Source organism: Cygnus olor, chromosome 2, assembly GCF_009769625.2.
Source record: "Cygnus olor isolate bCygOlo1 chromosome 2, bCygOlo1.pri.v2, whole genome shotgun sequence".
NCBI lineage: Eukaryota > Metazoa > Chordata > Aves > Anseriformes > Anatidae > Cygnus > Cygnus olor.
In genome coordinates, this window is record NC_049170.1 from 37,345,469 (window position 1) to 37,369,376 (window position 23,908).

Below are 23,908 nucleotides of genomic sequence, written 5' to 3' on the forward strand. Positions count from 1 at the left end.
GCAAGCAGAATTCCTATGCAGAATAAACGAGACTTCTCTGAAACCGCACTTGTCAGGCAGCGCACGCCCCCACTTTAAATCTGCTGCGTTTCTGTAAGGTGATGGCTGATTTCAAAGGCTGCTTGGTCAGGTAGAGAGGCTTTGCCTTTTTACAGTGGTTTAAATTTTGAAGCCCGGGCAGTACTCTTACAGTGGCAGCACGCAAGATGGTTGGGCACTGCACTTTGCCCAGTCATTCTGGTACACCAGAGTTGTCGTCTTCTAAATACAAGATGCAGCTGAGCCTAATTAGACCAGACAAATGCATTTTCCAAGCTCCCTTTGCAGAATTAGGGAACTATAATTAAGGCTGCGCTAGCATTTCCATTTTGAAGTCCTACTTTTGAAGGTTCACTCATTTGTATTAAAGACATCCTTGCCAAGTGGCAACTTGGCACACAAGGATGAAAACTGAATAAAGTCAGCTCTAACTCTAAGCTCAGTAATCAAGGTCTCACTGCTTTCAACTACCTAGAATGAGGCTGAGGGTGAGCTACCTATCTGTGGTGGTATAAAACACCTTGTAGGGCTGAAATGTTCATTTTTCCCAACAGAATTTCTACTTCTTTTCTGAGCACTTGAATGTTATCCCAGTCTTTGCAGTGAGCAGGTTTGTGGCCCGTCTAACAAGGCGTTCACACCCAGCCCCCCGCCGTGTCACCTCGCAGTGACAAGGATGCACTGCCTGCAACTCGAGGCGTGCCTTCACGTCCGCGGGTATTGATATCAGCCCCTCCCAGGGCCAAGGTCTACAAAACGCCATACGTGCACATTATCTTAATGACAGCATCAAGGATACAGATGACAAGTTCTTCAAGCACTCTTTAAGAGTGCCAACTTTTTTTTTTCTTATACTTCTAATGTGTTGATTTCATTAGAGAGAGACTTTTATCCAGACACCGCGGAGCTCTAGCTTGGACGCGTGCCTGAGGGCATGTTGTCACTGCGGCTGCAAGGTACACAAATCGATGTTGCTGTATACATTTTGGGTGTAAAAAGGCTTAATGTGGGTCTTCCACTATTTTCTCATTTGGTAGTATTACCAACACTAGAGACTACAGGCAAAATCTCCCATCAGCTCTGTGCAAATATGTTCTAAGTTGCTGACTTTCGTATGTCCATGGCAATTTATACAACCCTAGATTGACAGCTAATGCATTCTGTCAACTCCAAAACACAGCAACTCAAACTCTGTCTTAAAAGCATCCCTTCATTGCATCCAACTTAGAATTTTACCCAGGATATTACACAATTACTCAGACTGCTGGAGCTGACAAGTCAAAGAAGTCTGAAGTAAACTATTCTATGCTACATATTTTGTGGTGTTTCCTTATGTTTTCTCTCTGCCTTGAAAACACCGATAAAAAACAAAAATTCTACGGAGTATTAACTGAAGCAAGCAAATTGTCATTCTATTAATTTCTCTTACTTATTTCTGCACTATTTCAGGCAGCCTAGAGATTCCTGGAAAGAACAGACACTGAAATCATTTTCATTTATATTAGCGTGTGCCATAATTAGCTCAAAGGGTCTGCTTTACTGAGGGCCTCTTTAAACCTTGTCCATCTGGTTTCAATCAAATCACCAAAAGAAACAGCAAATGTCCCCTTCAGAATAGCTGTTTCTTGCTCATTACGGTATCCAGTTATAAGTAAATAAATCAGAAGTTACATTGCCTCTACGTTGTTACGATGATCAGCTCTGATATCTGGTCTGATCTCAGAACATCACTAAGTAGCAGAGTGACGAGCACACTTCTCTACACTAAGCACAGCAACCAAAGTCTTTAAATAGCATAAAAAGCTGCAATGTGGATCTTCAGTCCAACTTACAAAGCCAGGATGTGGCCAGGGCAGAATTAAGTCACGTTTAGTAACAGGAGTCTCCCTACAGCTTACTGCCGGTGCGTGCATTTCCTGCCTGGGTAGAGTGGCAGGCCTGAAGCTTCATTGCAGCTTGTTTCAGGTGTATTTGTGATTTTGCACTGGTGTTTAAAAACAAAATCTGGCCAGACCAAGCATACATCTGATTCCTCATCAAGATGGGTATATGCTGTAGGGCCGTAACAGTTGATGGCAAGCATTCATTACATGCCAAAATGTTCACGGGATGGACAGCCTACAGAACTCACTATCAGACTAAAAGTGAAACAATTAAAAAGTTAGTAATTACTGCAAACTAAATGAGTTAGCAAGATGAGCATACCATGAGACTGCAGGAACACATACTCAACACATCAGACTACCTTGTGAGGTGCTGAGATAGTAACAAACTTTACTTCTTGTTCTTCATTTCCAATTACCTGGCAATTTTGTTTTTGTTCTGGCTGCTAATTGTTTTGACTGTGGTTGCACAGTTAGATTAGCTGGTAGGCTTTAGAAACCTCTGTAATGCTTTTCTTACACCGCTTGTTGGTTGTGGGTTTGTGACAGGCCCCTTTTGTGCATGCCTGTGTCTGCTGTCTGTACAGGACAATTGCCGCTGGCCTGAACTGCTGCGTTTCCCAACCTGAGCAGGTCCCTGCAAGAAAAGCTTTCATGGGAACTGAACTAGTGATTGACAGAGGTCACCCATAACAGGTATACCAAAACTTCAAATATTTTTTATTTACCTGAAAAAAAGACTCAGAACTGTGCCTTATTTAAACACAATTTAAACAAAGTACATTATACTCAGTACCTCTTCCACAGCACCTTCCCTCAGCTGATGCCCTGGTATTTTGTTCCTCTTGAGTTCGGTGCCTTGTGACTATTCAGTACCTTTAATTCTGTGCTCTGGCCTTGAAGAAAAATTTCACATTAGCTAAAGCCATATGGGCCAGTGCTCCCTAGACCTATGAGATCTGTAGTTCTTGCTCCTTTTAATAAAATGGGGACACTTCAAAGATACTTTCTTCCTGTCTCAACTCTGAAAAAACGTTTGTCTTTCATATAGTTTCAGCCGCCTAACACCCCCCTTAGATGCAACTCCGTGGTGTAAGACATAGTATAAAGCAGGCAAGCTATATAAACAAAGTAGCATGAATTTCACTTTCATCGATAAAATTTCCTTTTGCTTTCTATAAACAGAAACTATGCTTGCTCTTCTTAAAAATACCCCTTAATTACTACAACCTGAGAGTTTCTATTATATCATGGCATTAGTCTAGTTTAAAGCTATCAGAAATGCAGTGCTAATTCTTTTCTGAGCTTCTCAAAAGCTCAGTGGCATCCAAAGTAACGTTATCAATTATGTTATCACCTCTCCACAGTTTCAGATTCATTACTTTCCATTTTCCAGCTGCCTTGACTTATTAAAATGAACTATGCATACTATTGTGGTTAATCAACAAGTTTTCTACAAATCCAACTTAAACTGATTTCCTACAGCTGACAAAAAAATGTTAATATAATTCAAGTACTCTTGTTAAAGGAAAAACACCATGAAAACAATTTTTTATTAATTTTTAAATATAAAACAAGAATTTCTGCATTTGCTTATCCAATAAAAACGACCTCCCGTCTGGTTAGTCCCAACATTATCTCTTATGAACATTTCACATCATCAAAATACGGTGTGTTTAATCAGTTAAACACATTAACATCAGTTAACATATTAAAATCAAGGTAACATATTAAAATCAATTTGTGGAAGTTAGAAGGAAGAGTGAAACAAAATCTGTGCCAAGATCCAATGTCGTTCCACGCTCCCTGCAGAAGACCCTACAGAACACAGCAACTCTGCCGTCTCAGCAGTCTTATACTCAAGTTTTCACATGCCGCATGGTTATTGCCAAACACACAGCAAGTAGTGTTATCTCCAGTAGTGTGCAGTACTGCCTCATGTCAGACAGAAGCGTGCCGAGATAATACTCTGCCTCACAGTAACCCACAGCCTCCTGCCAGACCCAGACTGAAGTGTAAGAACTAACAAGCTAAGTTTTTTGCAGCAAATCTAACTGTAGCCCAGGATCTCCTGCCAGCCCAGTCCTTCTCTTTCTTCAGTCATCCAAATGCCTTTCATTAGTTAATTAATATTGAATGTTACTGGAATAACTGACCATAAAGTAACCAAAACCCAGTCAAAGCCAGAATTTTGTCATACATACAGAACAACAAAGAATCTGCCAGTGTATTTAAGAACATAAAAAGTGACTTGCTTACTGTATACTGAATGTAGTTGCTGTAGGCCACTGTGACCGAAGCACAGAGAAAGAGCTACTTTTAAAGTCCGAGCTCTAAGTCAGATTGTCAGATGCAAGGCGAAAACACAGTAGATACAGCCTGGAGTAGGCCAATCTTTGCTTTTTAAAATCTCAGCTCTGTATCGCATTCAGTGGGAGCTGGACACTATTCTTTTCACTTTTTTTTTCTTTCAAGTTTCTATACAGTAAATACACCGTATGGAAGAGCCTTTGTTGCACAATTAACCAGGCATAGGGCAGTTGCTTTGTGATGCCAGCCAAACTAAACATTAAGCTCCAGCTAACATTCTCTTTCATTTTCTTTTCTTTTCTTTTCTTTTCTTATTTTTAAATGCTTATAAGGATATACAGCCTCTGAATCCTGGAAAGCTCATTAATAAGTTCAGTCCCATTTTCTGCTTACAGGGACGTTAGTGCTTTTGCAAAGAGTAAAACTTCAAACAAAATTTTAGTGTTTTTTCCTGCAAGCACCAGAATCCCCAATTAACAGGCCATCAAAACCCAAATGCAATAGACGAACTCAGTCCTTGAGCAGGCTCACATTTTTGATACACTATTTCTACCTGGAGTAGAAGCTGAAAAAGCATCATGTAAAATTATGAAGAGACTATCTCCCCTGTGGGCTTCAGTGCACAACGAGGCCAATGAGCACTTTCATAATAAGATACTTCATTTTGGTCATTACAAGATCAGGTCTCCAACAAGTAGCATGATGGTCAGTTAAAAATGAAGCTACTGTAATTGCAGACTTCGGTGTTTCTAACAGTAAAAACCATCAGCTTATTCCCTTCTTCCAGAGCTAAGATAATTTAGATATTAATTCACAAATCTTGATGGATATGACTTTGAGTAAAAGAAAAATTACACAGTTTTATCATCAGTGGTTCTGTGCGCTCAGCATAGAAAGCCTACTATGCATTAAAATATGTCTTGTTCATTGTACAGTTACCTGATTTCAGCACTTAAAGATTACTTTAATATCATTTTTTTTTAAATCCCATTATTCCACTGTTTATGTAAAAGAATTGCACTGGTTTCACTTCTGGAAACCAACTTAGTTTTTCGTAATGCATTGCCTTGCACTGCCATTAACTTCATCTTCTTTTACAGGTTAGATCGAGTAAGCCAGGGAAATTCCTGGAAGCCAAAAAGAGAATAAAATACTTATCAGAACGGGCAAACAGTAAGAGGATCATGATACAAATGTGTACTAACTACCAGATGGAATCTACAAGACATAAATAAAGACTGCTCAGAAAAATGTTTTGTCTCATTTTGTCAGGAATGGGAAGGAACAACTGTCATGTCTGGGAAGAGTCATTAAAGACACCAGGCATCAGTAAGAGCCAATGAAGAAAAAACAAAGAAAGAAGACAATGCAGTGTAAAGGCACTGATTCTGCCATCTCCCAACTCTGAAGAGAATCTTTCTGCCTTTCAACCATCTGCCTTCTCTGCAGTTTTGGTGATGCTTCCTGACTACTTAAGAAAGGAAAACATAAATACCTGTTTCTTCCTTTCAGACTGTGGATCAATCATTACATTTATAAGAGAAGGTGTTTGCTTGTCAGTCACACTTGCTTTCAGAGCTTTCTGCAATTCTTCTGGTGTTTTAACAAAATATCCTTTACCACCAAACGCAGACATAATTTCCTCATAGTGTGAATTTGGCAGGAGAGAAACTGGAGGTACACTGCAGTGAAACAGAAAACTCTGAGAAACAGCAGGGAAGAATTGCCAGATTGACCAATTTAATTACTTCAGTGCACCAATTCTAAAGTATGCGATGATTATTGTTCTGGCCTGATAAATTCTTTTGGGCTGGAGGAACTGTTTCCTATACCACTTAAGCTATGCTTAGAGTCGCATTTTCATCTGGAGACACTCTTGAGTAAGCTTTTAGCCTAGTTCAGGGTACAAGGATCTCAGCTCCAGAAGCAGAAGCCCAGTGTATACCTACAACACAGGCCTTGGGTCATTTTGGAGGTTATCCCACTATGAACTCTATACCCTGTGGGGCCTGAGCAGCTACTGGAACCTGAGATGACTAACGGAGTGTTATTTCTCTGCTAGACAGTTGTGTAAACAATAGTCTGTAATTGGGTTGATTCCTCGCGTTTGGTAACTGGTTCTTATTTACACAAACTAACCCCAGGACTTATGTTCACGAAAACATTTGATCTGAATTATAAAGCATTAAAAGTGAACAGCATGACTATTTTGGTCATTTCTTCCTTAATTAACAACACGTTGAAGATGCTCACCATGTAGCAGGATCTCCATATTGTAACATCTCTTTCCAGTTATCCGCATTCAAACCAGTGTAAATCCCGTTGTTGTTTACCACAATAATCAGGATTGGCAAGTTGTATCTACAGAGGTACATTTGGAAGATCTTTGAAATATCTGTACCTTTCGGCAAGGTGTTGAAAGTGTTACTTTTCATTAAAGATAAAATGAAAAATTAAAAAAATCACTTTCACCTGAAACATGACCTACTCATCACTGGTAACAACACATTATGTCGGAACAGCAGAAAGAGAAAAATTACTATGAATATTGTCTGGCTTGTTTTCACGTGTCTTAAGAGTATCCTATAACAGCAGCGTTCTTGGCCTTCTAGTTTTATTGATCCAGGCAGCATATGAAGAGGGTCTTCTTGAGCAAAAACCAGTTACCTGCAAATTGTTTCCACTTCCATCCCAGAAAATCCAAAAGCACTATCTCCTTCTATGCAGATGACTCGCTTTTCAGGTGTTCGGTCTTTAGCTACCAGTGCAGCTGCTATGGCAAAACCCAGTCCAACTCCCATTGTTCCAAAAGTACCTGCATCAAGCCTAAAGGTGAGAACATAGAATTACTATCTCTAAGTTCACTCAAACCTTTTCAGTTAATCCACAATTTATCTTTAATTTTAATAATTACTCATATACTATTCCAATATTGTTTCATAAACAATTGGTTTGTTGGATACCAGATGTATGTATTATTATATTAATTTAAACATCAAAGAAGACTGCAAATGTTTTGAGACAAACATACTAGAACTAATTAAAATTGAAAACTCTCATACACTAGTGATATTACAATAAAGAAAGACTATTCTTATATGCTTTTAGCTTGCATAGTAACAGTATTTCAAAAACATTCAATTACTCTAGAGATAGGCAGACTACATGAAATCTCTCTATATTTAATTCCTTGAAAATGTAACTAGAAGTCTGAAAGCCATCAGTTAAATAATGCTGTTCAAACTTTAGTCTTCTGTTCAACTTTTCAAATCAAATTGCAAGCTGTAATTAAGTTAGATCATTTCAGTCAGAAGCACATAATGGAAACAAAAGTACATGAAGAACTAGATTACTCTAGGGTTAACTTCTCATATTTGCTTTCAGACATGCGCAGTTCAATATGAAGCCAATTTACTGTGCCCTTATTTTAAAAAGAGGGGAAAATGCAAACTCTTCCCCCAACTTTACTGGAAGTTTTTAGGTTTTGTTTTGTTTACAAAGAAGTACTTAGGTTCACTTAGGACGTGTTACTTTCACAAAAAGACTCTAAGCTTCCCAGTCAGATCAGAAGGTTCATCTCACCTGGGGAGAACTTTTTCCCCGCTCTTCAAGAAACGGCACTTAATCCTTACCTATAATAACTCTGTGTGGTACAGCTTTAATAAGATGACATACGCACATTTCTGAATTTGGGTGCCTGCATTTTAGGCACACAGGTTTGCATTAAAGTGTGCTCATTATATAATTCAATTTTCAAAATGAGCTTATTCTTAAGTTTTCCCTGTTCTTTAAGTGTTGTGTTTCAAAGAAAAACTTGTTTTGCATTAATTCTTTTCAACACGAGATTCCAAACTCTTGTTCTTATTTTAAATCAGTATTTACCGTACCCTTTGAGCACAGAAATAAGCATCTATACTGGAGAATTTAGTGTGATGCTTCTCACTCACTTTCCACAAAAGAGAGTGAGAAACTATCATCCCTGTGCTGCAGAGCACACAGGTCACAGGGAACTTAAAATCTATGACAGGACATCAGTATATGAGTGGATAACTTCCCTTTAGCCAACAGACATTTATTTTGTTTAGAGACTTTAAAAAGAATTATAAGAATTCTGGGACATCATACTTCTCAGTTAAATGAAAACATTTATATAAAAATCTAGTCTGTTGAGCCAGCACAACAAAGAAAATACCACACCTTTGACGGGGATAATAATTAGGAAGCATAGTTCGTCCGATGTCCATGGTGTTTGCTCCCTCACTTACTAAAATGCTGTCCTTGGGTATCAGTTCTCTGATGTGATGAAAGACTGTGTAGTAATTCATAGGCAGGGATTTCTGTAATGCTAATGCCTTAAAAATAACAAAATATAGAGTAAGGTGCAGAACTGAGATACGTAAATAATACTGTGGTACTATGCTAGGTAGGGATGAAGTATTTGGCCTTCCATGCTATATTTCAAGGTCACGTACGGTTTATTCTGGTGACAACATTTATCAGAGACGCATTCTGGTCAGCAGCCTGCTCCTTTGGCTGGCCCGTCATTAACAGCAACATACTAAACCCAGTTTAACCTGAGCGACACAGGAATTTTTTCACACACACAGGTTTCACTGTTGATAACTCTAAACGAGTTGCCATCTGTATGTTAGCAGGAAGTTCAAAAGGGTGAACTGCTATGATTGTTCTATTTTAAATCCCACCTTGGAAAAAAGCATCTGAACTTGCAGAATATGGGTTGTATAAAGTTAAGCTTACGCTAACTGTCTGTGGTATTTTGGCTTGAGAAGCTACTTACAATTAATATAGATTGTTTCCATCAGCCTTGCTTTGGACATAAATGTCCAAAGTAACCAAGACGTTTGAATATAGAGTAGTGATAAAATTATGCATCAGTACCTGTTAAGGCAAGAAAACTCCTAATTTCTTTAATATAACAATACCTTTGATCTTTCCTCATTGTTCTTTATTTTCTCTCTTAGTTTCTTCCACCACTCTGTGTTAGAAGGATATTTCAATGGTCTTTTGCTGAATTCTTCTAAAAGCTGGAACAACATTTGAAAAGTTGCAAATGTCTTTCAATATATATAAAAACACCACAAGCATCAAAAATGTTATCAGGAAGGATCCCTGCACAAACCAGAATCTCTAACATTTAACTGGGGATGCACAGCATGGGTATGTTGCAGGAAACATGCCTTTCCTTGTTTTTGTTTTTTGTTTTAAACTGGTAACTATATAAATCAGAAGAAATTAAGGTCAATAAAGGAGAACACCTGACATTACATTACCTGCTTAGTCACGGCATTTATGTCACCTAGTAAAACTGCAGCTGGTCTCACATTATTCCCCAGCTCTTCTGCACAAATATCAATCTGTATTTCAAAAAGAAAGACCACCATTAACTTAAAGATATTATAGGGAATTTTTTTTTCCAGTTCAAGTGAGGAACATAATCTGACTGTCTTTATACACTGTTTTGGCTGTACAAATACATTCCTCTGCCTTTTACTGAAATGACATCAGGAAATGCTTTATTCAAAGTGAAATTAACCCTTGACAGTGAAAAAAGTGACTCTAAATGAGATTAAAAAGTATTCTTGCATTTTTTAGATAAAAGAAACAGAAGAAATATCGATTTCAAAAGTAAAAAAGAATTCTAGTTAAAAAAAAAAAAGTTATTCCTGTAGAAAAGATGAAGTTTGGAAACCGAGATAATGTTCCAGATCACTGAAAGTGGGCCGGCCACACCACAATAAGTCAACTATTACTCTTCGATCACAGGCTCTAAGGAAGAATATTTTTGGGCATAATCAGTTCAACAACTTGTCTTTCTAGGAGCTGGCAGATTACCAAATACACTAATTAGTTAAATAGCCTTTCTTTCTTTTTTTCCCCATGAACATCTCTGAGTGACTGAGCTCTTATAATGACTGACTGACTCTGGATCTGAAGGTAATTGTATTTTGAAAATATCCAACTGAGAGAGCAGTCGAACAGTACAAAAGGTTTCACAGTTTAAGGACAATTTGTTTTCAACCACTGAAATTCCAGAGCTCCAAGACCACATGCATATCACGAGTCCAATCTTTTATTAAACAACTATACAAAAGTGTCTGCCCTCCTCAGAAGGTCAGCACCAAGTCCTTTATAGCTGGAAAAGTTTTTTAACCATTTTTAGAAAATGCAAGGAAGTAATAAATAAATTAAAATTAAAGGAATCAGAACTATTTCTAGAGAACTACCGTAACTACATGAACTCTATTGCACTGGCAGTATTTGCCACAAACTATGCTACCAAAATAATTTGAAAAGACTGCTCTACACAATGCTGGAACACAGAGGACTTCCTTCAACTTGCAATTTTTGTGCTTACCTGAATAACCTTTACATCTTGTCGAAACCTTGGCGGAAGACCAAATGCAAAATCCAGTTCAACCTTGCACCAAGCAAGATGACTACATCAGCATGCTGTAATGCCCTATAAAGGCGCATGAGAATTAGATGAGGAGGAATTACTGTTAAATTTAATAGTGTTTTCAAAATTAGAAGTAATAATAACCATCAAAGCAAACACAAGAATATATGTATAATCCTTTCTTCCTCTAAGCTGCACGGTTAGCTCCAAAAACCCATGTCCAACATAGTCAATCATTAAGCCATTCTCGAGCTCAGGAACTCAAGGAAAAAAAATTACTCTTTTCCTAATACACCGTGTTAAGAAAGAAATTGTAACACTGGAAGACTAACAAGATGTTATCATGATGCTGAGGTTAAAGCAAAACACTCACTACTCTGATACTGACAATAGTAATTGCCAAAATTAAGATTGTTGTGGCTCTCTTAGTTTAGGCTCTTGTTAATTTACCTTCCAGCTGCGTACACAATACATGGTATTTTCTTTTATTCTCCAGTTTTCTTATGAGTGTGCTTATCAATGATAAAGCTATGATGCTTGAAAAAGGGCAAATATTTTAGTTTTCAAGTATATGAATGTGCCATCTGCAAGCTAACTCTGTGCATACTCATACCTACCAGGGTTCTTACAGTTCACTTACATTAATTTTGCAAAAAAACTCTTATAAATAAATTTATATATATTCATTCAACAGATTTTGAAATACTTTTCTTTTTCCTTCTAAATAAAGTGCAATTCAGTGATGGCAAACACCACACAACTATCGCAGTTCAAGTTTTGCCGTCTGCTACGTGTGCATCTTTTGCTTCTATGGTGTTAAAATAGAAGGCTAATAGGTTTTCAAGTCCACTAAATTAAATACTTAAGATAAACTGTTCACTAGTTTCACTTTGTTATGAAATGCACACTAACAACATTGATACATCTACTTGCCGTAGGTTTCATAGCTACAAAATACTAGCTCTTAGACAAGTATCTTCCTGGTCTGCATTCTAAGAGCTTTCTAAGAGCTGCCAGAAGCAATCCACCTAAATTTGTTGTTTCTTTCCAAGCAAGATCTAAAATGAGCTGCGAACATAGCTGAGACAATTTTTTGATGTATACATTTTGTCTTCCCTGGAATTTGTAAAACACCACAATTCCCAGTTGTTTCTCAGATGTTAGGGTTAGAAGCCTTGCTTTATATTTACGTGGATCTTGCTGCAGCTACACAATTTGGATGGTTATCAGGAACTACTCCTTTTGCCATTGGCGTAGGCAAAAAAGGCAGTCCACAAAGGTCCACCAACTTTCTGATGTTGTTTTCAGCATGTGAATAAGCAGCACCTGAATGAAAGGAAAGAGACTGCTTAATACTATAGAAACCTACTGCGTCCACCTGAGTTTCAATTAGCCTGATTACAATAGTGACAGAAAGAGTACTATTTCCCATCATGAAAGCTGCCTGTTATTTTTCATTCTGGAAAACTCAAATATAACACACGAAACAATAGGTATTTGGGTTCAAATTTAATTTTGGGTGGTTGAAGTTTTGTATTATGGCATAGAAATTTGTCAAGAATTTTGGAATTCCTGGTAGTATCTCTACCTCTAAGAAAATGGCTGATTTTTTTCCTGCTTAAACTCGTATTTCATCAATTGGCTTTTCTTTTAACCTAGATGAAAAAGAGGAGTTACATAAAAAAATAAAATGTTATAAAAACAGAACAGATTTTAACATCAAATTTCAAAGTTTTTTTTTTTATAGAATGTGAAAAATAGATGGCTAACACTATGGGGAACAACATGGGGAAGAGAAATCATTTTGGTTATTGGTCTTCCTACATATGTACAGTCAAAGCATGCTACCTTTGCCAATGATTAACAGAGGCTGCTTGGCATGAGCGATGACAGATACTGCCTTGGATACAGCAGAGTGTTCAGCCATGCTGATGGGAGGTGGAGGGCAGCATTCTACGTATCTGGTAAACAAGCAGAATAGAACAGGGTCTTTAAAAAAAATACAAAACAAGAAATGTCAGAAGATAAGACCCACTGTTTAGCATAAAACCACAGCTGCTGCATACCGTGTTACCCACAGAATTATCAGAACAGGATACATATATTTTTAAAACAGACTCCAAAATTTTTCTTGCACATTTCTTTAATCCTATAGGTAGCATTATTACAGAGATGAAGTAACATAGGTGTTCTACCATCACAGTAATTCATTCATTTTTTGCACATTTAATGATAAACTATAATCCAAATAACATTATAATGGAAAGTTAAATTAAGAGAGTCAATTTTTAGTATCATTATTTCAGCCTCATAGCAAATTATTTGATCTCTTGTTCTTTTTATTTTTTTCTTGTTTTAAGAAAATACTAAAGAAACTTAAAACTAAAATTTATTCAGCACCTTGAAAAATAATGAATATAATCTGTACGCACTTGATGGAGTTCTTATTCACCTCAAGATTCACAAATCCCCAGGTATGTCAATATAGCAGGAACCTGGACGACCATACATGCTGGTTCTTACAGCCTAGAAAACAGATGAACACAGTTTTAACCACTGCTTGAAAGGATGTTAAAGAACTTTAAACTAAAAGAACAAAACAAAACAAAGAACACGTATGTGTGAGGTGTTTCAGATTCCTGAACCATCACAGGGAAAAATCCCAAGGATTGATTTATACCAATAGATTTAAGGTTTAACAGTTGTTTACATTTCTCCCTATGCACAGTATTAGACTGTAAATTCTTTATTAATTTCGGAATAAGACAACTATATTTCAAGCAATTGTATTTGGAAATACTAGAATAAACGTTTTATTTAAGGTAGCATAAACAGAGAAAAAAGACAACCAACTCCTCCATCTTCTATTATGCTCTTAGCTCTTCTCTTACAGGTAGATACTCTGAATTTCAGATTTTGCACTTCTGAAAACAGTAATATTGTATGCAAAATTTAGGCTGACATGGCTAAAATGTTGCTAGAGCAGGAGTCTTTTGAAACCCTTCCTGAAGCATGGAGATAAGGATGTGTTCTTTCTCAGACAAACATATGCAAACCAAACAAACAAAACAATCCGCACACTCCAAAACTAAATACAACCCTCTCTACCTCCCCCCCTCCAAATCTTCACTTAATGAAAGTGCTTAGTAACAGAACTTCAGAGCTAAAAGAGCTGAAGTTTGCATTATTGCATTTCTAGTTCTTGCACATCTCCCTAAAAGCATTTTTTCAACAAAATCCTTGCAGCTCTGACTGAAGTTAACAAAAACACTGCAGGCATCAGTAAATGTCAGATTAGAACAATATTTATTTCTAATCTTTTCCACAGCACTGTTCATAGAAAAAAAAAAAAAAAAGCCCTGGGTGTTAATTTACTCAATCAACCATTAGCTAGCATCTGCAGGATCAAAGTAGTTATAGTAACAACTTTATCCCCCCCCCAAAATCAACAAAGCAAACAAACAAACAAACAAAAAACCCACAGACCTTATGCAGTAGGAGACATTTACGAGATGTTCTGTTGCTAATTTAGTACTTTTTCATACCTTTTCAATAACAGCAGGAATTACTTCTAGGCTGCTTGGGCGGACAGACAGTTTGTTGTACAGCCTACCAGCTTCAACCTAAATAATCAATATAATGGTTATATGCATTTATCAAAGTGATTTGGACATTTCCAACTCACTTCAACATGAATGAAATGAAAAAATGACAAATTGAAAGCAACAAGGGGAAAGCTCCCACACAGAAAATCGAAGTTCCTCAGCCGGTGTAAATTGTCAATCCATACTCATTCGCTGAGTGCTTACATATTTTTTCCAGAAAGTGGTGCTTCTGTTCTTGTAAAGTTTATTTTTTTTCTCTTCCATCTCAGAACAGATAGGCAAGGACAATAAATACCACCTGAGACCTAAAACAGAGCATGAATTGCAGCATGATGGTGGACAAAGACAACACAAGTAATCTGGTGGATTACACAGTGCCAATTTTAAACCAGTAGATGGAGCAAATCAGCAGCATTACACAAGATGATAGGAAATGTTAGTATCTGGGATTGTTATCCCTATACTAAGGAAGAAATACCATTGGTTATTTAACTGAAACTATTTTGTAGAAAGTTATATGTCTGTGTACCTGTGGAAATTCTTGGAAAGCTCCCATGGTTTCCTGATTTCTGTCAGAAGACCCTCCAATAACAATCAAAGGCCTAGAAAAGTATTAAAAAAATATACACATACATATATTTTTGTAACTGCAATCACATCTGTAAGCTCACCTTAATGCCAAATCCTACTACTGTTGAGACATCAACGTGGATAGAAAGTGGCCAGCACATTACAGGGGTGGACTCTAAATATCAGTGTCAGGTGGTTGACTTCCTAGCAGCCTTTAGGTGTCTGGTTTTAGGACAGTCTGGCCATATTAAATAATCTCCATCTAGCATAAAAATTCTATAAAAGCTGTATTACTACCGATTTTAATTAGTTTGATAACATGCGTGCCAAGGTGGTTTGAGAGAAATGATAACAGCCGATGTTTCAAGCTTTCCAGGCTTTTGCTCTTAAAACAATTTCTCTTCAGATAGATGCAACCTTTCCTTTGACAGCATTTATCTATACAAGGTGTTAAACTGAAACTTTAACAGCATGCGCAAAGCATAATCCTAAATTTAATCACCCATAAGATTTTGGGATATGTTTATCTAGATCTGAGATTCATAACCAGGCCATTTCTCCACCACAAATCAAAACGTCAGTTCTGATCCCTCAACACAGTGAGATTAGAACTTCAGGCTGTATCTTACCCCTGTGGAAAATCCTTATGGAAAATTTTACTCCACTGATGGTACGCCCTGTTTTCTTTTTCCTCTCCCTTCAGCAAAATGGTTATTACTATCCATATGTAACCAGTCTGTTTAACAGCGACAAACCCTATGTTCCTTTTTCATTTTTTTATTTAAAAGTTTTAATAAAAAAATAAACACAACTTCCCAATATTGAACTACAATAAGGAGAGTACTCTATTCTTAATATAGCTACCCCCAACAGCTATACCTTCGAAATATTTGATTTTGCTTTTAAATCTTATATAATTGTAACCAGAAATAAGTTTTTCCCCCTGTGTAATCATCATACTGTACTACTGGCACTATACTGTAGACATTTTTAAGAGCAGTGCTTATTACTGCAAGTAGTTAAATTAAATTAAGTCCAAAACAACAGTGAAGCAGGAAGAACACTGACTACAATGAAACTAATAAGAGTATCAAGCATTATGGACTTGGAAGAGAAGAACTTGAGTAAACTGAAAAATTTCAACTGCAATCTCTGGTAAAGAACAGTACTGCACCATGCTAACGCATACAGAAATCTTAAAACTACTGCAAACTCTTCTTTGGAGTTTATTTTCACAGCCTAACTGAAATAACAAAAATCTTTTGCTCAGAATGAGGCAGGAGAGGAAGCAGCAGTGTTGTAGGTAATTTTTAACATGAAGTAACACGTTATACCCCTTGGAAATGTAGTTTACCAAGGCCTCACTAGCTCCCTACTTGGCTAGATTTACACATCCAACAGCCCACTGTGACATGTTTCCAGGGTAAACTAAAGGCTTTTCCACTCAGCCAATCTGTGCTCAGGCAATAAAATCTAAAAACACAACCACTTGTAAATTGTGCTATCAGACTGCTTGACTTTCTTCCAGTTGATACAGAAGAGGGCTTTCTTAAACCTGGATGGGACTGAAACAGAGTAATCAGAAGAACAAGTCTCCAGGCTCAAAGAGGATAACTCAGATTCAACTCTTAAGGACCATCCCTTAGATTTATTCAAAGTCAGTACCTGTGGGGTCAGTTCAGCTACTGGCCTCCTCCTGTGAGAAGTAAGCCAGTGCTCATCCACTGGAGCATGTTACAAAGCCAGGTATAATGCCATGGAATCGCAAGACTTAATGCTGGGTGCTAACCCTGCCCTACACATTTGGTCTCCTTATGCCACTTCCTTCCACAGGATGGTGTAGAGCAGGGACATAACACCTTGTTGCCACAGAAGCGAGAAGCCCTCTCTCTAACTTCTGCTCCCAGCTGCATACTCCATTGTCAAATCTTCTGCTAAACTAGATAAATTACTTCTTTATCCTTTTGCCAAGAGTACAGGTTTACACAAGATAAAGTCAGGTAAACAGAGCTTCTCGCAGACAAAAATCAACTTGTGAGAAAAGAAATGTCTCCTGCAAGCCCAACAGCAAACACCATGAATGATTTTTTTTTCTTATGGCCAAATTCGTGGCTGTTCAAATGCAAAGTTTTCATGTGATCTATTTTTATCTAAAGCCACACAGGGACAACAAAACTTTTGTCAATATTTTTTTAGAAGGCTTTTAACACTAGATGTCTTTTTTCAAAGTGTTAGAAGCTTTGTTTGTTAGAGCTCCCATTATCTAGCTTCCCTTGTCCATCACCCATTACTAATCTAATTCTCCAGGTGACGTGTGCTTGGTAACACCACAGCTTCTCCCCAAAATACCTCACACAGCATTCTGAACAGCTTTTAGTGGCAGACCAGCTAAAGTTGCCATGTTTCAGTGAAGGCTTGTGGGAGTAAATGCTATCACTGTACCATCATTTAATGCAATTCTTTACCCCTCAAAATGTCTGCGTGGGGAGCAAACGCAGATTTTAACAATGCAGTTGTGAATTTGTTCATGTATGAAATATGGCAAATACAGTAATTCAAAGGTAATGTGGCTTTTCAATTTAGAAAAAGTTCAAACTCTTCAAAAAATCTGTAAAGCATTATAGGCTGAATATCATCTTTATTCGAAAATGTACCCATGCAAACAGGTATGTTGACAGATTTTTCAATAATGCATATTGGGGTAAGAAAAAAGAAGAATTTTATCCATGAGGGTACAAAAAAATGAACTAAATTCCCTTTAGGGAAGGCAAATGAAGAATTTACTTCTGATTGCAAGAAGAAAAAAAGGTCCCATACTAAATACCGCAGAGCTCAATATCTGCAACAAATAATAGCAAATAACTATTAGAATTTTAAAGAGAAAATGTACTTATATTACCAGCAGTTCACGGTTGCATTTGCCATCCCACCAAGGGCATGTAAAAAACCTGGACCAGACACTACAAGACATACTCCTGGCCTAGAGGGAAGAAAAAAAAGAAAATATGCTGAAATACAAGATATAAAACACGTACTTGTGTTTTCAAAATGCATCGACAACATGGGATTTATATGAAGGACTAAATACAGATATTGCAATCAGAAATCATTTATCAACCCAGTTAAAAAAAGCACGTGAACTGTTGTTACATGCCACCCACTCATGCAATGTCTGTCTGCAGTATACACAGGTTCATCGTGTTTCGCTTCATGATTACACAGCTCCGTGTTTCTTTTACCACATCTGCTCCACCATTTAGTGTTCATGTGGATTTGGTATGCCCCCCGTTTTCAGTTTTCTCAACTCCACTGTAGCACTAGGTGTCAATGAAGAAAGCTCATAAAGAGAGAAGTGCATCTGACTCAATGCAAAATTATTTATAACTATTATAGTCTAATTCAGGCAGAGGCACTTCTTATTCCGGTGAGATAATCATCGTTTTTAACTCCTGAGCACTCCTTAGTGGCTCTACAGACTCTTTAGATAGGAGAAAAAAAGTCAGCTTCTTATAACTGTGTATCACAGATAAAATACTTGCAGATAGAATAAGGATTGATCATCTGCATTATCACGTCTGCATTTGTGAGTAAGCAGACAGCAGATGCTACTTTAGGAAAGGATCCCTGGGATACCCTTTAAATCATAAGCCACAGAACGCTTCCCAGCACTAAGACCAAAATGTGGTACATGAGGAAAAGCCAGCATTTCATCTCAGGAGAAGCACAGGGAAGAAAGGCAGGCACGTGGTTAGTCTCCGTATTAGCAAGATATTTGCTGAGCAAAATAATGACAAGATTAAGGTATAGCAGGTCCACCATGTTGCAGCAAACAATGGTGATGTCATTTCTGCTCCTCATACCAATGGTGTTAAACAACTAGTCAGAAATCAAAAGGGAAGACAGTTATAAGATTGACAGCATTATATGAGTTTTAGCTCATGCCCTGAATCATATCAACAGAAATATTGACAACTGTACTGGCGATTACTTTAAAACTGATGTCCCATTTTAACTGCCCTGTATCTGCATATGCTAAAAAAAAAGCTCCAAAACAGAAAAATGTTCCTAGCTTCTGTTGAGTTAATATATATTACAATAAATATTGATAAATATGGAATGTACCTGCCAGTCAAATATCCAATAGCAGATGCAGCGTAACAGGCCTGTTGAAAAGATTGGGGAATTAATTATACAATTATTATTATAACCATATTTCATGATATGTAAATAATATTCCATAGGAATACTGAAATTAAGCAGGTACAGATTTTTCCCTGGTAAATACAGCTTCAATAGAAGTAGAAGCACCCCTTCACACACACACCCCCCATTATAGAGTTGTGCTCATGAAGATTTATATGAAAAATCTCAAAACTCCACATATAACATGGAAGAGGGATTTATGTAGACAGGCAACGAACAGAAATGCAGCCATCACTGGAATGACTCATTGTATTTCAGAAGTTAAGTGAAAGGCTGAAATCATAATTTTATCTTGAAATCAGAAAGTTCTAACACTTAAGGCAAAAAAAAATTTCATTTTTTCTCATTTTTATTTTTTTTAAAGTAAACTCCAAGCTTTCTAGCCTACCTCCCTTATTTTGAAATAGAGTTGGGATTTTGTTTTTTATTTATTATTATATTTTAAGCGTTATTGTGGTTAGAAGAGTAAGTAACACCAAAGATCCTTCTAAAAGTTTATTGAGCTGCTGAACATTTTCCTCAAACCTATGAATAATTCTAGGTAACACAGCATGTTAGCAATCTCAGCTTAAATGAGTGAAAACATAGATTTATAATAAGCTGTTACATGGAAAGAGAAGCTGTCTTGAATATCCTCAGGCTCCTACAGATATAGACTAACTGTCACAGCAAAAATGTGGGGCTTAGTAGAGGAATAATAAGCACACCTTATTTTCTTTGCAGCAGTAGGATAGGGAATTATTGACAAAAAAGGACACTGACAAGAAAAATCTCTTTCTATTTTTCATAAATCTTTGACATAGAGAAGAAAAATGTCACTGATATAAGAATTAGGTAACTATTTGATGACATTTGTGTGCAAAAGTTTAGAAATAATATTTGGAGTAGGTGTTACTAAAATCCTGCTAGTGAAACTCAAAGCATGGTGTTGAGTTTCCATGGCAATGTTGTTTGAGAACTGATGGCAAAATAAAACAGCACACAGAATTTAAGTTCACGTACAGTCATTGCCATTAAGACTTTTAATGCTTTCTGCAAGGAAGCAACACGACTAAAACTATCGCTTTTTAGAGACTAGGAGATTGTAAATAGTTCTGAAGCTATACTTGAAGATTCTTTGTAAAAGGGTTTTTTTATTCTTATTGTTACTTCTGAACCTTGTGCCCCATCCCACTAACACGTGAGCACCAACATGCATATTATCTGTCAAGGTCACAACACAGTGGCTCAGCTGAAAGCAGATCCTTATATTCCTCCCGCAGTCAAGAAGGACCTGGGCATATACAATGACATTAACCTCACAACCTACAATCAGCATTAGCAAGAAATATAGCAAGCCCAGATGCTGGCACCGAAGTCAAAATTTAGAACTACTCATGTGAACGCTAGGTTTTGAACTGCAGCTAAAGCAGAGGGCTGTTGCTCCCAGACAAGTGGAAACATTAAGCAGGGTTTAACTAAATCTTAGCCTGTTTTCAACTCAAATACAAGCAAGTGAATACAACATAACTAGTAAACAACGTTTAAACATTTTTGTATGCAGAGATCTTGTAAAAACAGTACAACCATGTCAAGGAGCAAGCCTGAGGTCCTTATGCTAATTGTGCCTAAATGTACCTTACCCTATATGTTCTGGGACTGGCAGTAGGGCTTGTGTAGGTTCTCAACTTTCTAGGAGAACCTCCTGTAGGAAGGTGAGCTTGCCGCTTGCTACGTGGTGTCTTTTGTTAGGATGTACAGCTTAAGTGCAGGCCTTGAAAAGCCTTTCCTTGCAGGCGTGACCACAGGTTGGAAGCAGCAGTCCCAGAATAATAAACAGCTTGCTCATGGACTATTACTGGCCACTGAAAAAATGCGATTTTGAAAGCTGTGAAAATGGTGCTTTTGCTTTAGGAAGCCAAGCAGGGAAACAAACAAACAAACAAAAACAGAACAGAACAACCCAAATGCGTGACAGGGCAAGGCACCTGCCTTGGCCTGGGACATCAGCACCCATCCAACACCGCACAGTCCATAGTCCAGGCACGGAGGCCAAGGGCTATGAACTGTTCAGACTGCAACATCTTACAAAATGAGATCTTGGCAGGGGGGTGGAGAATAAAAGATGTCCATTTTGGTTCCAGCTGCCCTTACTGAGGGGCTCTCAAGCCCGATTCCCTTGGCAGCTACGAGCATCAGCACCAACTTTACTGCACCAATATACTGGATGTTCATGAGGAACAGTTATCAAAAATGAATTGCTCTGAATACATAGCGGTAATTACTGTTAAAGATTAAGAACTAAACATTAGCAATACGTGGTGTTAATGAATAAAAATAAAATATTTTTTTTTTTTATAGAGTTTAAAACTAACCTATTGATCTCCTAAATCCACCAGAGCGATCTCTACCCAGGGACAAACGCACAAAAGACACGCCCCCGTAGAGTTGCAACATAACTCCCCAGTGTTCAAGTGGGCCAGGGGTTAAACTGCCACTAGCAAATCTGTACCGTGTTAGAGGCCGCAGGAGATTAGCTGAAGGATAAACCTTTAACTTCATGCTTTAATCTGGTCTTCCTGCGCTAACAAGTTCTTATACAAGCGTGCTTTTGCTACATCTGGCTCAGAAATGAGGCATGAACTCAACTCCTGGAGAAAACGTTGTCTTCCATACATCTCCGATCGCATACATGAATATGTAAAGGGAGTAGCTGCATAGACGTCCTCTGCAACCACACTGCACAACTAATAAACTTGGACAATTAGAATTATGACATGTAAATATTAATTGTATCTTAAATACACTGTACATACAAACATTTTACCCTCTCCCCTGCCAAGCAGATACTCTGTTTTCATTGAGGACAAGCAACAAAGCAAAACCTGCCACAAGATATCCTTGTTCATCCTTGCCCATTCCCCCAGAAGAGAAACCCTGACATTTTGATGCTAAAACAAGTCTTCGAGCCATTGCTATTCCCCTAAGCAAAAGTATCTGTTTACAACGTAAAATGTTTCTTGACTTCCTTGCTCTGACAGAAGAGAGCCTAGTAAAGAGTGATAAATAGAACAGCATCTCATTTTGCAGTGCAAAGCAATCTTCTCTGTTAATTACAGATACATGACAAAATTAATTTCAATCATGTTAATAACCAAAACTAAAATTAGAATACTTGCTAAATGATGTACAGGAATATAAAGACCGTGTTGACATCCTGTATTAAATATACCTTTTAAATACATTAGCGCACGTTTGCCTCTCTCACATGGTAGATACAGATTTTCCACGCAGAGACATACATTCCTCTGAGTTCTCACACTCCTATAAGCATGTCAGGATTAAACAGCAAAACCACACAGCTCATGACCACCTGATTCAGGAGAGCTATTCTTATCATTCTTTATTGAATTTGAGGTTATCACAATCAACCTCGGGACATCCAGGAGACCACTGAATTCTGGAAATGTTACTACTGGGAAAAAACAAACCTCGAACAATGGCAATCACAACTGTGGCAACACAGTCAAAATGCTAACGACCTAACGTCTAATTTCTGATACCTACGCAACTAACCTGAAATATATAAAGACTATTGAAGTGTAGACTAGTGCAGTAACTGTTTCTCTACTGTCTCCTTAAAAGAATGTTCAGAGGCTACATTCTTTCTAGTAAGATGATGGGTTTCATTCTGTTGTAAAACAGTTAAAGAAAGGATTGGTCCTACCAGGTAGATACTTACAGCTTGTTCATTTCTCATTCCTATGTATTTGATTCCAACTGCTTGGGCTGCAACTGCGATTTCTGTGATTGGAATACCAACAATGCCAAACATGTATTCAATATTCTAAAAAGAAAATGTTAGAAGCCATCAGAATGGGTTTCAAATGACGGTGAAAAAAACCAACACCATACCACCACATATATTCACTTAAAAGTTCATGGGCTATTGTAAGAACGTGTACAATACTGGTATTTGCAGCGCAGTCCTCTGTAATTGTTCCACAGCTCGCAGACCTCCAAAACCCACTGCTCACAACAGCTCAGCACTCAACATGTTCAGCTCTTTCTGCTGACCACTTCTTACTTGTGATGTCTCTCCTCCATCATTTTCCTGTCACTCAGTATGTCAGCTTTACTGATTCTGAGAACTCCTAGCATGGTTTCCTCTTAAGCTTTCAGTGAGTATTAACGTTAACAAAAGCCCCAAGAAACAAGTGGGATTATACTCTGCGAGGGCAAACTGACAAATGAAAAGATAATGTGAATTTTCATGGCAAACGAGCTACCTTTTAGCGTGTCGTAGTCCAAACAGAAAGGCTTTTGGTAAGACTGCCAATTCTGCACCATTTCGAGTCTAGAAACAATAGGGCCTAGTGATAATTGCAAACGTGCTACAGCTGCTGTGTACCAGTGGAAGGGGCGGTGGGCATTGATGGGCATTGCGTGACAGCACCGGTGGCCTGCGGTGAGTTTGCGGAAGCCCAGCAGGCTCCTGAGGGGGAAGAGCCGAGCGAAGGCCTCTGGGCAGCGAGTCCTTCCCACCACAGCCAGCGGGGCGCCGGGCGGCGGTCCCACAGACCTCCAGCCCCACCGCTCCCTCACCTCCACCCGTTACCTGACGCCCCCGGGCCGCCATGGGACCCCCACTCAAGGCAAACCGTGCCCAGCCCGGGCAACGGGGGGATGGACGGCCGCGCACAGCCGCTCCTCCCCGGCCTCGCCTCGCCCCGCACGGCCGGGCCCTTACTTGAGCTCGGAGGGCCTCGGCCACCAGCCCGGCCCCGCTCACCGCCTCCCCCGCCGCCATCACAGCGCCTCCGCGCAGCGGCGGCCCCTGAGGCGGCTGAGCGACACACCGCCCGGCCAATGAGAGAGCAGAGGAGGCGGGACCAACCTGT

At 38.3% G+C, this 23,908-nt stretch overlaps 1 protein-coding gene across 1 annotated transcript; it reads right to left on the bottom strand.

Moving 5' to 3' along the window:
- Positions 1–3,456: 3,456 nt before the first annotated feature.
- Positions 3,457–23,877, bottom strand: HACL1 (2-hydroxyacyl-CoA lyase 1). Its single transcript, XM_040549634.1, is given in 19 exon segments — positions 3,457–5,359; positions 5,728–5,914; positions 6,486–6,593; positions 6,900–7,058; positions 8,430–8,584; positions 9,176–9,277; positions 9,524–9,607; positions 10,609–10,652; positions 10,655–10,713; positions 11,841–11,976; positions 12,499–12,611; positions 13,083–13,119; positions 13,122–13,176; positions 14,196–14,273; positions 14,785–14,857; positions 17,725–17,805; positions 18,948–18,988; positions 22,750–22,854; positions 23,758–23,877. Coding segments are annotated over 19 exon segments (1,710 nt in total). The 5' UTR covers positions 23,818–23,877; the 3' UTR covers positions 3,457–5,326.
- Between the last annotated feature and the right edge of the window lie 31 nt (positions 23,878–23,908).